At 36.8% G+C, this 16,751-nt stretch overlaps 1 protein-coding gene across 1 annotated transcript in view; it reads left to right on the forward strand.

The window, feature by feature from the left end:
- The window catches only part of MMADHC (metabolism of cobalamin associated D), a 29,438-nt gene that overhangs the window by 3,080 nt on the left and 9,607 nt on the right, over window positions 1-16,751 (forward strand). The window contains exons 3-6 of the mRNA XM_007934960.2: window positions 7,162-7,190; window positions 9,695-9,839; window positions 11,856-12,073; window positions 14,290-14,395. Coding sequence (XP_007933151.1) covers window positions 7,162-7,190; window positions 9,695-9,839; window positions 11,856-12,073; window positions 14,290-14,395 — 498 coding nt within the window. The remainder of the gene's footprint in view (window positions 1-7,161; window positions 7,191-9,694; window positions 9,840-11,855; window positions 12,074-14,289; window positions 14,396-16,751) is intronic.

A 16,751-nucleotide genomic window follows, 5' to 3' on the forward strand; every position in this document is an offset into this window, starting at 1 on the left:
TGACTCATAGCGACCCCTCCTTGGGTTTCCGAGGCAGTATCACTACGGAAGTAGATTGCCCCATCTTCCTTCCGAGGAGTAGCTGGTAGGTTTGAACCACCAGCCTTCTGGTTAGCAGTCAAGTGCCTTAGGCACTATGCTACCTGAAAGACCAGATCTCTCTATATCCAGTTAAGGATTTCACAATTAAATCTTAATAGCCTGTCATCTTCCCAGTTTTAGAATCCTAGGATTGTTTGAAGGTAGTCATAGCATATAAAATACATGCTTCTCCTTGAACTAAAATAAATTGGTATTTCTGACTTTTAAGCTATTACTTTCAGTTAAATTTACTACCTGACTTGATAATCATAAAATCTGTCAGTTTACTCAAATAATCCCCTCTACAGTAAAGGATTTGAAATCTTACAAGTTAAAGTGGCCTCAGACATAACTGGTGATCCTGAGAATGGCATAGGACTGTGCAACATTTCATTCTGTTGTATGTAAGTTCTCCATGAAAACCAGCTTGACGGCATCTAACAACAAAAGTTAAAGGAAAGGATTTGAAACCAATTGGTACTGTCATCAGCTGTCCCTTTCAGGGGGCAAATTAATATAGTTTGTTACTGAGATGAAACTAGATAATTGGTTGATCTTCCCTAGACTGGGAACAAAACTCACATTTTATTATATAGTTTTTATTAATTTTTACATCAAGAGAAAAAATATCAAAATAGAATCTTAGAATCCTTGGTGGTGGTGTTAGGTGCTGTCGAGTTGGCTTCAACTCATAGTGACCTTATGTACAACAGAATGAAACACTGCTCAGTCTTATGCCAGCCTCACAGTCCTTCCTATACATGAACCCAACATTGCAGCTACTGTGTCAATCCATCTCATTGAGGGCCTTCCCCAATTTCATTGACCCTCCACCTCAGCAAGCATGATACCTTCTCCAGGGAATGGTCCCATCTAACAACATGACCAAAGAAGGTAAGATGAAGTCTAGCCATTCTTGCCTCCAAGGAACATTATGGCTGTACTTCTTCCAGGACAAACTTGTTAGTTCTTCCATGGTATTTTCAGTATTCTTCACCAGCACAACTCTAAAAGCATCAGCTCTTCTTTAAGTCTTCCTTATTCATTGTCCAGCTTTCACATGCATATGAGGCATTTGAAAATACCATGGCTTGAGTTAGACATACCTTAGTCTTCAAAAAGACATCTTTGCTCTTCAGCACTTAAAAGAGGTCTTTTGCAGCAGATTTACCCAGGGCAATAGGTCCTCTGATTTCTTGACTGCAGCTTCCATTGGTGTTGATCATGGAACCAAGTAATACGAAATCTTTGATAACTTTAATCTTTTCTCCATTTATTGTGATGCTACTTATTGGTCCAGTTGTGAGGATTTTTGTTTTCTTTATGTTGAGATGTCATCCACACTGCAGACCATAGTCTTTAATCTTCATCAGTAAGTGCTTCAAGTCTTCTTCATTTTCAGCATGGAAAGATGTGTCATTTGCATATTGCAGGTTGTTAATGATTTTCCTCCAATCCTGATGCCATGCTTTGCTTCATATAGTCCAGCTTCTTAGATTATTTGCTCAGTATACATATTGAATAAGTATGGTGAAAGGATAGAACCCTGACTCAGTCCCTTCCTGATTTTAAACCATGCAGTATCCACTTGTTCTGTTTGAACAACAGCCTCATCTATATAGACGTTGCTCATGAGCATAATTAAATGTACTGGAGTACCCATTCTTTTCAGTTATCCATAATTTGTTATGCTCTTCACAGTCGAATGCTTTTGCATAGTCAATAAAACAAAAGTAAACAACTTTCTGATATTCTTTAGTTTCAGCCAAGATCCATCTGACATCAACAATGATATTCCTCGTTCCACATCTTCCTCTGAATCTAGGTTGCATTTCTGGAAGTTTCTGTCAGTATACTGCTGCAACCATTTTTGAATTATCTTCAGCAAGATTTTACTTGTGTGTGATATTTAATGATACTGTTTGATTACTTCCACATTTGGTGGGATTACCTTTCCTTGGAATGGGTACAAATATGGATCTCTTCCAGTCAGTTGGTCAGGTAGTTGTCTTTTAGATTTCTTGCGTAGATGAGTGAGTGCCTCCAGTGCAACATCCATTTGTTGAAGCATCTCAGTGGGTATTCCTTCACTTCCTGGAGCCTTGTCTTTCGCCACTTCCTCCAGTGCAGCTTTGCCTTGTTCCTTCGATACACTTGGTTCTTGATCATATGCCACCTCTTGAAATGGATGAACATTAACCAATTCTTTTTGGTACAGTGACTCTGTATTCCTATCTTCTTCTTTTTTTTTTAAATGCATTTTATTGAAATGTAATTTATTTACAGTGAAATACACGAAGTGAAATGACTCAATGTTTTATTTTTGCAATGTTCCCTCCCCTCACCTGTAACCAACAAACAGAGTTTCCTTCCATATATAAATGTTTCCTTGACAAATATATAACACTATATTTGTCCTTCTGTGGTTGACTTAATTCATTCAGCATAATGTCCCCCAAGTTCATCCATGTTATGTGATGTTTTGCAGAGTCTACATTGTTCTTTAGTATTGCATAGTATTCCATTGTGTGTATGTACCGTAGTTTGGTTATCCATTCTTCTATTGATGGTCACCTAGGTTGTTTCCATCTTTTTGCTATTGTAAATAGTGCTGTGATGAACATGATTGTGCATACATCTGTTCTTGTCCTGGCTTTCACTTCTTAAGGATATATACCTAGTAATGAGATTACTGGGTCAAATGGTATTTCTAATTCCAACTTTTTAAGGAATTGCCATACTGTTTTCCACAGTGGTTGTATCATTTGACAATCTCACCAGCAGTGTATCAGAGTCCCAATCTCTCCACGTCCTCATCAGCATTTGTTATTTTCTGTCTTGTTGAACTTTGCCATTAGTGCTAGGGTGAGATGGTATCTCATTGTTGTTTTGATTTACATCTCTCTGATGGCTGATGATGAGCATTTCTTCATGTATTTGCTGCCCACCTGAATAACCTCTTTGGTAAAGAGTCTATTCATGTCTTCTGCCCATTTTAAAATTGGATTGTTAATTTTTTTGTTACTGAGGTATTGGAGTTTTCTATAAATTTTAGAGATAAGTACCTTGTCATATCTAATTATCAACAAGTATGCATTTGTTGTCATTTTGTTACTTGGTTTTTCATGGTGTTGATTTTTTTGTTCCATATACTTTTCTGTGCTGAGCTCACTTCCTTCATTGCCGTTGTTTTAGTACTTGCTAAGTACTTGTGCTGGTCCTCTTTTTTATTTTGATGTGAAGGTTTATCATTTTTCTTCGAGGTTACCCTGTGATTTATCATTTTCTTCCCAAGTTTAGAACAGTCCATTCTATCTTGTACTTGTCTTGACTTCCCTACCATTTAGTTCCGCAACTACACAGTTTTTTCCCTCTTTTTGGTTTATAGTTGTCCTCATTTGTCAATTGAGATCTTTGGTTTCCTAGATTATTACAATCTTGTAGGCTTATTTACTTTGGATATTTCTATAACGGTTGGTTTCTGGGTTATGTCATCATGTGTGTTAATGGTTGGTTGTTGTTTGCTATTGTTGGTTCTCTGTCCAAGGACTCCCTTTAGCATCTCTTGTAAGGTTGGTCTGGTTTTAACAAATTCTCTTAATTTCTGCTTATCTGGATGTTCTAATTTCACCATCATATTTGAGGGACAATTTTGCTGGGTATATAATTCTTGGTTGGAGATTTTTCTCTTTCAGGGTTTTAGATATGCCATCCCATGGGAGCTCAGGTGGCGTAGCACCTAAGGCATTTGACTGCTAACCAGAAGGCTGGTGGTTCAAACCCACTAGCCACTCCTCAGAAGAAAGACTGTGCAATCTACTTCCATAGTGATACTGCCTTGGAAACCCAAGGAGGGGTCACTATGAGTTGGATCCAACTCAACGGCAGTGGGTTAGTTGGTTGGTGTCTTCTCTTCTGCATGGTTTCTGCCAAGAAATCCGAGCTTAGTCTCATTGGTTGCCCCTTGTAGGTAACTTTGCATTTTTTCCCGTGCTGCTTTCAGGATTCTTTTGTTGTCTTTGGTTTTGATGAGTTTGATGATGATATGTCTTGATGATTTTCTTTTGGGGTCTGTCCTGTTTGGAGTTCGTTGGGTTTTTTTGAATGGATATATTCTCATCTTTCATCATACCAGGAAAATTCTCTTACAACAAATCTTCGACAATTTTCTCTGAGGTTTTATTTGTCTCTTCCTATTCTGGGATTTCAATTACATGTAGGTTATTCTTTTTGATGGGATCCCACACGAACCTCAGGCTTTCTTCATTTTGTTTTGATCTTTTTTCTAATTGATTGCTTTCCAAAGAAGTATTGAGGTATTTGCCTTCCATTGATTTAGTTCTACGCTCTTTTGCCACTCAATGTGTTACCTATTTCTGAAAATTTTGTATTGATCTTCTGGATTTCTGTCTGTAGATTTTTTATCATTTCTAATTTTTCATTTATTTTGTCATTTTGTTTTTATATTGTCTTTCAGAGTTGTTTTAGGGTTTTATCTGTGTTTTCCTCAATTTTGTCAGTATTTTCCTTGATCTGTCTCTCAGTCCATTGAAGGTACCTAAATATAATTCTTCTGAATTCCTTATTAGTGAGTTCCAGTGCTGCGTCTTCCTCAGGGATGTGTTTTGGGTCTGTATCCTGGTCCCTTGTTTCTCCTGCTTTATCTTGCTTTTTTGTGTGGACTGTGATGGTCTATTGTCTCCAAGGCATTGTGAAATGTTTGTATTTATATTTAATTGGTGGTTGTATGTTGGAGTGACCTGCTCACCATTTTCATTTTCTTTGCTTTGTTTGTGTGTTATCTACATAAGCAGGGTACTGTGCTGGGCTCTTCTGTTCGCTACTCGGCAGCACTTAACACACTTACCACTTGTCTCCTTTTCTGTTGTCAGCCTCCTGTGTGTATGTCCCTGCCATCTTTAGCAAACAGAGCCTATTCTTAGGTCCTGTTTTCCTTCAGGTTTTTCCTCTAGTTAATGTCTAATCCATTTCTGTATACTTCCTTTCAAAGCTCAGGGCTCCAGGATTATTTTCTGTATCTCTGTCAATTGGTTCCTCTTTTCTGTTGAAGAGGGTCTTTGTAGCTTGTCTGCCTATTCCGCCATCTTACCAGAAGTCCTCCCTTCTATCTTCTTTTGATGTCTCCTGCAGTATTCAATATTTTGCCCATACAATCTTTCAATATTGCAACTTGAGGCTTAAATTTTTTTCTCAGTTCTTTCAGCTTGAAAAATGCCAAGCATGTTCTTCCCTTTTGGTTTTCTAACTCCAGGTCTTTGCACATTTCTTTATAGTAATTGGCTTTGTCTATTCAAGCTGTTCTTTGAAATCTTCTGTTCAGCTCTTTTATCTTGTCATTTCTTCCATATGCTTTAGCTATTCTCCATCCAAGGGCAAGTTTCAGAGTTTCTTCTGACATCCATTTTGGTCTCTTCTTCCTTTCCTGTATTTTTAATGTCCTTTTGCTTTCTTTGTGGGTATCATCCCACAGTTTGTCTGGTTTTTGGTCATTGGTGTTCAAGGCATCAAATCTGTTTTTAGTTGAACTCTAAATTCAGGAGGGATATAATCAAGGCCATATTTTGGCTCTCGAGAACTTGTTTTACCTGTCTTCAGCTTCAACTTGTACTTGCATATGAGCAGTTGGTCTGTTCCATAGACAGCTGCTGGGGTGGTTTTGGCTGAAGATAATTGATCTTATCCATCACCTCTTTTCACAAATGTAGTTAGTCTGATTCCTGTGTACTCCATCTGGTGAAGGACACATGTATACCCACTGTTTACATTGTTGAAAAAAAGGTATTTGTAATGAATAAGTTGTTGCTCTTGTAAAATTCTATTGTGCTATCTCCAGCATCATTTCTATCAACAAGGCCATATTTTCCAACTACTGGTCATTCTTCTTGGTTTCCAACTTTTGCATTTCAATCACTAGTAATAATCAACACATAATGATTGTGTATTTGGTCAATTTCAGACTATATAAGTTGGTAAAAATCTTCAGTTTCCTGGTCTTTGGCTTTGGTGGTTGATGCATATATTTGAATAATAGAAATTTTAACTAGTCTTCCTTGTAGGTGTATGGATATTATCTTGTCACTGACAGCATTGTACTTCAGAATAGATCTTGAAACATTCTCTGCAACGATGAATGCCATGCCATTCCTCTTCAATTTGTCATTCCCAGCATAGTGGATCATATGGTTGTCTGATTCAGAATGACCAAAAACAGTGCGTTTTAGCTCAGTAATGTTTAGAATATCAATCTTTATGTGTTCCGTTTCATTTTTGACAACTTCCAGTTTTCCTAGATTCATACTTTATACATTCCATGTTCCAGTTATTAATGGATGTATGCAGCTGTTTCTTCTCATTTTGTGTCTTGCCATATCAGCAAATGCAAGTCCCAAAAGCTTTACTCCATCCAATTATTAAGGTTGACTCTACTCTGAGGAAGTAGCTTTTCCCCAGTCGTATTTTGAATGCCTTCTGACCTGAGGGGCTCATCTTCCAGCACTATATCAGGCAGTGTTTCAGGGCTATTCATAAAGTTTTCCAGTAATGTATGAGACAGTATTTCACTGCTATTCATAAGGTTTTCACTGGCCAATTTCTGTGAGAAGATGGCCCCTTCCTTCTTCTAAGTCTGTTTTAGTCTGGAAGCTCTGAAACCTGTCCACCATCGGTGACCCTACTGCTATTTGAAATACTGGCAGCATAGCCTAGAGCCTCACAGCAACACGTGTGCAAGCCACCACAGTATGACAAACTGACAGAGAAGTGGTGGGAATCTTTGGTACTCAGGCTAAAATAATCACGGGTAATATTAGGTGGTTTCTAAAATAATTTGGATAATCATCTTTTCCATTAGTTTTTGCTTTTGAAGCAATGTGAATATAGAGGGTTATGAAACATTTTTTAATAATCATACCAAAACTAAAGTTAATAGTACTTAAAATTATTATGTAATTTATTAATTAAAACAATGCATGTAAAATGCCTAGCATAGATTCTGGCCCATAGTAGCTAACATTTATTATTTACCCTTATATGCCTCCATATAAAAATTTCCCCTTTCAGGTTATTATCTCTTACATCTTTTAGCTCTGGTAGCATAGTACCTAAGGCACTTGACTGCTGACCAGAAGGCTGGTGGTTCAAATCCACCAGCCACTCCTCAGAAGGAAGATTGGGCAATCTACTCCCGTAGTGATACTGCCTCGGCAACCCAAGGAGGGGTCGCTATGAGTCGGGTCTGACTCGACGGCACATAACAACAACAACACATCTTTTCTAAACATTTTTGAAATTTAAAATTGTCTTGAGCTCCTAAGGCATATTCTGTTAAATGTCCTTAATTGTAAGGTGAATTTATATTGTAGAAACACTGAAAAGTCTGAGTTTGTCTAATAGGTAAAAAGCTTAGTAATTACCATTTTTGTCCTCTTTGGGCCAGTTGAGTACAGACTCCAAGGAAGGATGCTTAAATTTTCAGCTAAGCAGAATGCTGTTCAGATAGGTCTTGTGCTTTGGAAAGACACACCACAAAACTAGAAAAGCCAAACCCAGTGTGGCTGAGTTGATTCTGATTCACAGCAACCCCTATAGGGTTTCCAAGGCTATAAATCTTTATGGAAGTAGATCATCTTTCTCCTGCAGAGAAGCTGGGGAGTTTGAACCAACACTTCTTGTTAGCAGCCAAATGCCTTACCCAGTGTGCCACCAGAGCTGCTTCATATCACAAAAAAAAAACCAAACGCACTGCCATTGAATCAATTCCAACTCATAGCAACCCCCTTTGGGTTTCCGAGGCAGCAAATCTATAAGGAAGTAGATTGTCCCATCTTCCTTCCACATGGTGGCTGGTGGGTTTGAACCGCCAGCCTTCTAGTTAACAGTCAAATGCACCACCAGAGCTCCTTTTCATATCACAAAGGAGGTTATATGTATCCAAGTCTTGAAGAAAAAAGTAGGAATTTGCTAGGCCTAGAAGGAGAGGGAAAGGGAATTTTAGCAAAATAATATGCTGTAAAAGACTTCTTTAAAGTTTGGGGACTAAAGTGCACCTGATGCTAGCTGTGGTATTTTCAGTCACCTCATGTGCCCGTGAGAGCTGGACAGTTAATAAGGAAAACCGAAGAATTGATGCATTTGAATTATGGTGTAGGCAAAGAATTGAATATACCATGGACTGCCAGAAGAATGAGCAAATCTGTCTTAAAATGAGTACATCTAGAATGCTTCTTAGCATTGAGGAGGGTGAGACTTGGTCTCACATATTTTGGACACGTTATCAGGAGCAACCAGTCATGCTTGATAAAGTACAGGGTCAATGAAAAAGAGGAAGACCCTCAATGAGATGGATTGACACAGTGGCTGCAACAGTAGACTCAGACAGTGATTTGTGAGGATGGAGTACAATGGGCAGTGTTACATTCCTTAAAAGCATCCCTTTTTTGGCAGTTTTTTCTGACCTCTTGGCCTACTGATTAAAACTTGGACTTATGATATAACAGACCTTTTACTGTCTCTCAAATATAAAGCCCTTTATAGTTTGCCCAAAGTTAGCTTTCAAGACACTTTTTAACTGCATTTCCTTATGTGTATCCTCACTGAATTGGTCTCTCTTCTGAATATATAGACCTTTTATGACTATACCTTTGTTCCTGATAAAACCCACTGCCATCAAGTCTGTTCTAACTCAGCAACCCCCATTGTCTTTCCAAGGCTGTAAATCTTTACAGAACTAGATTGACTCATCTTCCTCCTATGGAGCAGCTGGTGGGTTTGAACCATCAGCTTTGTGGTTAGCATCCAAATGCCTTACCCACTATACCACCAAAGGTCCTTCAAAAATGCCCCCTTTCCTAGCAAATTGCTACTAATTCTTCAAAATATACTAAGTCTTTCATGAAACTTCCTGCTTCTTGGAGGCTCTTAACAGAGTTGCATATCTTTTAATAGAGATTGTATGGTATTTTCTCTTCTTTTTTACTAACCTAAGAATCTACAAATGTTTTTTCTGTGAAGAGACAAATACTAAATGCAGGTCATGCAGTCTGTGTCACAACTGCTCAACTTTACCATTATGGGGTGAAAGCAGCCATAGACAATGTATAAGGGAGTGGGTGTGGTTTGTGTTCCAGTGAAAGTTTGTGAAGATAGTCTGCCAACCCCTGCATTAAATTACTGTGATCGAGTGTTTTGCACAAGGTTTGTTCATCAAAGATGTTTATATGTTCATCCATGCAAATGACCTCAGAGTCTAGGAAATGAACATAAGAATAAAAAATGCACCACAAAGGTATGTGCTAAAATGAAAAGAAGAAAGAATGGCATTAGAGTCATCAGCAGGTTTTTGTTAACAGTAAGAGAAAAGTAGAGTTAGAAAGTAAACAGGTTTTGGACCCAGCTCTAGCTTGAGGATAAAAGACTCTTACTAGCTGTGCTTACATTTTAGTGTTGTTGCTAAATAGGGTAACTTTTAGAGATTTCCATTCCCCCTTACGTGTGACACTCTTGAATTGTGGCGTTCATCAGAAAGAATTCCAAGTAATTTGTTTGTTTTTTGGTGGTGGTGGTTTTAATATTTGTGTTTTGTGTCCCTTTTCAGGTGCTCTGTAACAGAGCCAGACTTGTTTCCTACCTCCCAGGATTTTGCTCCTTAGTTAAAAGAGTTGTCAATCCCAAAGCCTTTTCAACTGCAGGATCTTCGGGTTCCGATGAGTCTCATGTAGCTACTGCACCTCCAGATGTATGTAAGTAAAGGTATTGTTGCTTAACCTTTAATTATTTTAAAATATTTTTAATTACGTTTCCCGTGATCATACTTCTTGGAGTTTTACAGATTTTTTTAAGTTGTATTTGTTCCATTGAAGATAAAAATTTCAATCTTTAAACATGAACAGTAACAGTAGTACTCTCTGAAACAAATTTCCTTCATATGCTATTAAACTATGTTACTACTTCTTGCTCTAAAATCTGTTAATCACCTCACTTCCTGATAAACCTTGGTTTTCTCTCTTTAGTTCAACAACAGTTCCCAAACTGTCTTCAAGCTACTATTGACCACTGTTCAGTGTTGGGTTGTTTTGTTTTGTTTTAAGTTCAGTGGTGGTTAAGATAAGAGTGGTAAATGCTACGTGCCATCGTGGAGGTTTATATACACACTTTTAATGGCTCTTAAAAGCTTAACCTAGTATGTCTGAAAGGTATTGTACATGGAATTTTTTTTCTTGGAACATTATTTACTATGTAATGTAAGTTCACTTGGACATAAAAGGCTTTTATTTTTCCCTAGTTTTCTTTTTATAGCTCCATCTCTACTCCCCAATTTATACCATTTGAAAGCTAACTATATGTATATCTTAAATGACAAGATTGTCATCCAGAATATATAAAGGACTGTTTTCCTGGCTGTATAAAGAATTTTTATACATCAGAAGGAAACAGCAGAAAGGAAAAAAAAAAGGGGGGGGGATATGAATAGGTTTTTCTCACAGAAAAATCTAAATGACCTGTAAACATGAAAATATAAAATCCATAATTAATATGGATATTTATTTCACTGAAGACGTAACTGAAGAATACCAAACCAAAAGCAAACCCACTGCCCTCAAGTCACTTCCCACTCATAGTGACCCTTACTGGGTTTCCGAAGCTGTAAATCTTCACAGAAAGAAATTGCCTTATCTGCCTCTTGCAGAGCAGCTGGTGATTTTGAACCACCAACCTTCTGGTTAGCATCCACATGCCTTACCCACTACACTGTGAGAGCTCCTTAACTGAAGAATGCTAGCCCTGAATAGTCTAAAATTGATCTTGTTTAAAATTAACAAGTTTTAGCCTATGAACTTGACAGATGTTGACACAGTGTGGAGAATGTAAGCAGTGTCACTGATCCTTATGTCTAGAAACTGTTGAATGGGAGTAGGTTTTGTTGGGTATATTTGTACCAAAAATAAAATAGTAATTAAGAATGTATGATACATGGTTATGGGCAGTTTTTGCCTGGTTTGCATGTAACGTGCATGCAGTCCTTGCCGCTCCCCCCATTCCCAATCTCCACTACCTGAATTGAGGCTGACAATAGGATACTCAAGGATAGAGTAAAAAATGTCTATTTCATCAATAATTTAGGAATGTAAAATTAAAATAAAAGAAACATGCTTAATATATTCCTTTATGCCCACCTTAGATAGTTGCATCAAATGACTGCATCAAAATGCATTGTATCTAGTCTGAGACTTTTATTTTCCTGGTGAACAAATTATCAGAATTTACTTCACTTGATTGGAACCAACAACTGCTTGCTTTGATTTGTGCTTTAGAAATGGCATAAGACAATCAACCATAGATCAGAATCAACATTTGCCCAGGCATAAAGCTCAAAAGACAGGAAGGTATAGGAAAGAAGGACAGAAAAATGATAAACACAGAGAAAAAACAGGGAGAGTGCTGTCATATAGCAGGGATTACAATGAATGTCATAGAACAAAATGTATATGAATTGTTGAATAGAAAACCAGTTTGCTCTGTAAACTTTCACTTGAATCACAAGTTTCAAAAAAAAAAAAAAGAAAAAATGGCAGGAGACCAATTTTATATTCACACAATGAAGCAGATTTCTAATAATTTTTTGTTTTGTCTAAAGAAAATCTTACTATTCTTTAGGTCAGAAAACGTTATTGTATAAAGATCATTATTCTAGTCTGTCAGTGCTATTAAGGACTATAAAGGAGAAAGTGATTCAATTGGTTGTTCTTGTTCTTCAGGCTCTCGAACAGTATGGCCTGATGAAACTATGGGACCTTTTGGCCCTCAGGATCAGAGATTCCAGCTTCCTGGGAACATAGGCTTTGATTGTCACCTCAGTGGGACAGCTTCACAGAAAAAAAGTCAGGTTCATAAAACTTTGCCTGATGTTCTAGCAGAACCTTTATCAAGTGAAAGGCATGAGTTTGTGATGGCACAATATGTTAATGAATTTCAGGTAAACCATTTTATATCACTTAACTGTGTTTTCTAATTATTAAGGTTGTATTATTTTTGATTAATATGAGCACATTTTCATTTTTAAAAAATTGATTCTAGTATACACAACAATTTTTAAAACACTGACATTCTATAATGTTTGCTGTATCATTTTTTTTAATTCAAGTTTTAATCTCTTAAATCATTCTTAAAAACATACTTTTAATAACTGCATATTTCATAATAGATATTATAATTGTTCCTATATTGCTATAAATTTAGGATCTTTGTTTTTCACTTTTATAAGCAGTTATTTCTGTCTGGACCAAATTCTGATGAGCCATTTACAAGCTTAAGAAAATTAGGAGATTTTCAGAACTCAAACATAGTAAATTGAAAATTTTAGGAAGTTATAAATAACTTAATTGTTTTGAGTTTTATCTGCGTTTTTACATTAACATTGCATCATTACTCATTCGAGTGGAAAGCGAACATGCAGTTCAGGATTTCTGTCAAGCCCCTGACGCTTTTCATTTTTCACATTTCCACATGATTTCAAACTAAACTGAGTTTTTAAGGTCATATTATTACGAGCAATTATTATTATGGCTTATATGAGTGGCCTAACATGGGGACACTCTCGACCCTCCCTTCTTATCTTGAATAATTCCTTCGCAGTCTTGACTGCTTGTTCCTCTTCTGCCTACCAAGTAATCTCTGGCTTTTCTGAGTTCTGGTTCTTATTTCTGTCTTCTGGGTGAGCATCTTTAGTTGGATGTCTCACATGCTTCCAGATTGTTCATGTCTAATCCTGAAGTAGTTTCTTTCAAAACTTGCTATTACTCTCATATTACCAGCAATGTAGATGACTTAACTATATACCCACTGTACCAAGAAAAAAATTACAGGACTAAACCTGACTCATGCCATCATAAGTAGCAAGTGACCAAATCATACTGCTTCCATCTGAGAAATGGGGAAAAAAAACCACTGCCGTCAAGTCATTTCCAACTCATAGCAACCCTATAGGACAGAGTTGAAGTGTCACATAGGATTTCCAAAGCTGTAAATCTTTACGAAGCAGACTGCCCCATCTTCTCCCCCAGGGCAGCTGGTGAGTTCAAAACACCAACCTTTTCAGTTTGCAGCTGAGAGCACTTAAACTACTGTACCAGCAGAAGTCCTGTCTGTGCCCCTTCAGTACTAGCTGTGAGAGTTCAAGGCCTCTCTTAACTGAATTCTTAGAGATTCAAAGGTTGGTTATTCTGCCACTTCCATAATTTTGTGACCTTGAGAAAATTGTTTAACTTTCTGAACATTTGTTTTTATGTAAAAGTGGGACTGATAATCCCTAGTCTACACGGTTGCTTATGAAAGATCAGTAAATGATGACCGTTGTTATTGATCTGTCACATGCTTCTGATTCCCATACATCCTCCACACTAACACACACTTGGCTTTTGTTTCATATATCTGATCTTGGCTATTCCTCATTGCTTATAGACTAAAGTAAAAATGTAGCATAAATGACCGTTGACAATATTGATCTCTAATCTTTCCTATGTTATTTTCCAGTACTTTTTACTCACTCTGCACTGAAGCTACACATACTTCTTTAAATATACCATTCTCTTTCATTATCACATACTTTGTAATGAATGTGATAATCTCTTGCTAGACTGTTTTTCCTCCTGAGTTCCTAACCTGTATTTCACCTGTTACTTTCCTATTAAATACATGCATTAATGAAGATGTAGCTCAGATATCACCATTTCAATCTTTTCCTGATTGCTTCTGGCAAACCAAGTTTCTTCTCCATCTACATTCCCAGAAGACTTTCTTCATGACTGTATAGCACTTTGCCTATTTAATTACATTTATTTGTGCCTATTTTTCTTCCATTACTTGTGAGATCCTGAGAGTAAAGACTTAAAGAAAAACAAACAAACATTGTAGTGCCTGATGCATACTAGCTCTTGGCCTTTCCTGTAGGGAGAGATTAACATTCTTATGTTTCAATCAAAATGTCTTTAGAACTTTTAAATCTAATATTTATCACAAAATAATTTAAGTATATAAGAAAGCACTATAATTTAAGTTTTCCTTTCACCCCAACTGCAATTAGATTAAAATTACTTAAAAAAAAATTCTAAGGAAGATAAACTCATAATATGTAAGATACACTTTTATTTGAATTCCAGAGTTTATTTGCTTATATTTTTTTGTTACCCTTAGGGTAATGATGCACCTATTGAACAAGAAATTAATAGTGCAGAAACTTACTTTGAAAGTGCCAAAGTAGAGTGTGCAATCCAAACATGTCCAGAATTGCTGCGAAGAGGTATGTCATGTGTTATACATTGCAGTATTAATGTGTGTTAGATAATGTCTTTAATCTTTTAATGTGTTGAATAATATACATACTCTCTAGGCATTATGATGCTCTGTACTTTTTTTTTTCCCTTAAATTTTATTTATTTTGTGTTGTACTATGGGGAGAAACCCAGATTCAGTCATGATCAATAGAAATACTTTTATTAAGCCTTAAACAAGATAAAGACAATCATCCTGGATGAGCACATACACTGTCCTGAAAGCCAAATGGAGACCACTGAGTCACAGCCTTGGGACTAATTATATATGATTAAAAACAAAAGGAATCATCACAAAATCATGATTGGTGGCAGATCAGTTCATCACTGTTATAGGTAGGAACTATAAGGAGGCTACAAGATAATAGCAGTCCCCAGCCTTAATTAAGATTAGAAAATATCACATTCAGGCAAGTTCTCTAGTTCTTTGGTGGATCATAAGCTACTTTCATCCACACTCTTTCTGAGGGCAAACTGCCTTACAATGTTGGCTTACAGGTCAGAAAGAACTGAAATAGCATCTGAATTTAAAATGCAGTTAGGTCTCCCACTCTAGACCGCACCCTTCCACAAACCAAGTGCTTCAGAATTTAAGTAATATATTGTTGAGAATATACACTGCAAAACCTACACCAATTCAACCGTTTCTGGATGTACTTTTTAGTGACAGTGATTATATTCCAAGTTGTACAGTCATGCTCACCTGCCCTTTCTAAGTTGTTCCTCCTTCATTAACATAAATTCTATATCCCCTAAGATTCCTGTCTAATCTTTCAAGTTGGTGTTGTCAGTTTGGTACCATATAGATCTTAACATAATGCTGAAGGTAGACTTGTTTACTAACTAAACTATTCTCATTTGGTCCCTTATAGATAATTCTTAGAAGAGCATAATGCTCAAGGCAGAATTACTCAATTTTGAGAAACTTCAAGGAATATTTGTGGTTTAAAGTTTAAAGGTTATCTTAGGTCAGTAGTTTCAGGGGTTTATCCAATCTCTATGACCTCTAAAAATCTGTAGCCCATGAGAATTTACAATTCTATTCTGCATTTTCCCCCTTCTGATCAAGATTCTTCTGTAGAATCTTTGATCAGAATGTTCAATAATGGTGGCCAGGCACCATCCAGTTCTTCTGGTCTCATGACAAAGGAGGTAGTTGTTCATTGAGGGAATTAGCCACATATCCCATATCCTATTCCCGGCTCTTTTTTTTCCTTTGTTGCTCCAGGTGAATAGAGACCAATCGACATACCTTGAATGACTGCTTGCAAATTTTTAAGACCCCAAGCACTACCCAACAAAGTAGGCAATAGAAGCACTAGGCACATTTACTAGGGCGGTTAACTGGGACGTCCCATGAAACTATTACACTGAACCCAAAGCAGGGAACCAAATTCCATGAGGTATTTAGTTGTATTGTATATAAGCAGCCTCAGCAGCTTTTTTTCTTTCTTTTCTTTGTTGTAAACACATCTATCACACAGCTTTTGCCAATTCAACGTTTTACAGGTACACAACTTATGTACTATTGTACATACTTATGTATGTAACAACAACCCAGTACTGTTGTTAGCTGTGCAGCCCTACCCTAAATCGAGGTGGTATTTCCATCACCATTAACCCTCCTCCCCATGGTAACCCTGATAAACTTTGGCCTTTATACATTTCCCCTTTTTTGTCTTTTTACATTAAGTGAAGTCATGAAATATTTGCCCTTTAGTGATTGGCTTATTGCACTCGGCATTATGACTTCCAGCTCTATCAATATGTAGCAAGTATCAAAACTTCATTTTTCCCACTGGCTGAGTATTCCATTAGCTGTCAGAGAGATACAAATCAAAACCACAGTGAGATATCATTTCACTCCTGCTAAGATGCTCAGTATACTTTTAATATATTAGCTAGAAGTAATTGCATGGCCAAGATAAAGGCTTTTAAATGTCCCCTAGCATTTGACCTCATGCTTACCTTTGAGAGAGGAAGTAGAATTTTAATAACATCTTTTCCAAAGCTTAATGTAAATCATTTATGATCCTGGGCAATTATTTTAGACATTATTTCATGAGCTAATATGTAAAAATAGAAAAATCTTATTAATAAACTTTTTTTTGAAAATTAAGAGAGCACCACTAAAATGTAACCCTGTTTACTCTTCAGAATTGTTGGCTATAACATTTACGTTCATCTAACAATAGCAGAATTAAGTAAACCAAAACTAAGTTTATTATTGTTCCCCCTACTACTTTGGCGAGTAGCGACTGGGACCTTAAAAGCTAGGAAGCTGCCATCTAGATGCAACAATGGGTCTCTCCTCGTCAAGAAGAA

This window comes from Orycteropus afer, unplaced genomic scaffold (assembly GCF_000298275.1).
Source record: "Orycteropus afer afer isolate SDZICR_OR568_19922 unplaced genomic scaffold, OryAfe1.0 scaffold00023, whole genome shotgun sequence".
Taxonomy (NCBI): domain Eukaryota; kingdom Metazoa; phylum Chordata; class Mammalia; order Tubulidentata; family Orycteropodidae; genus Orycteropus; species Orycteropus afer.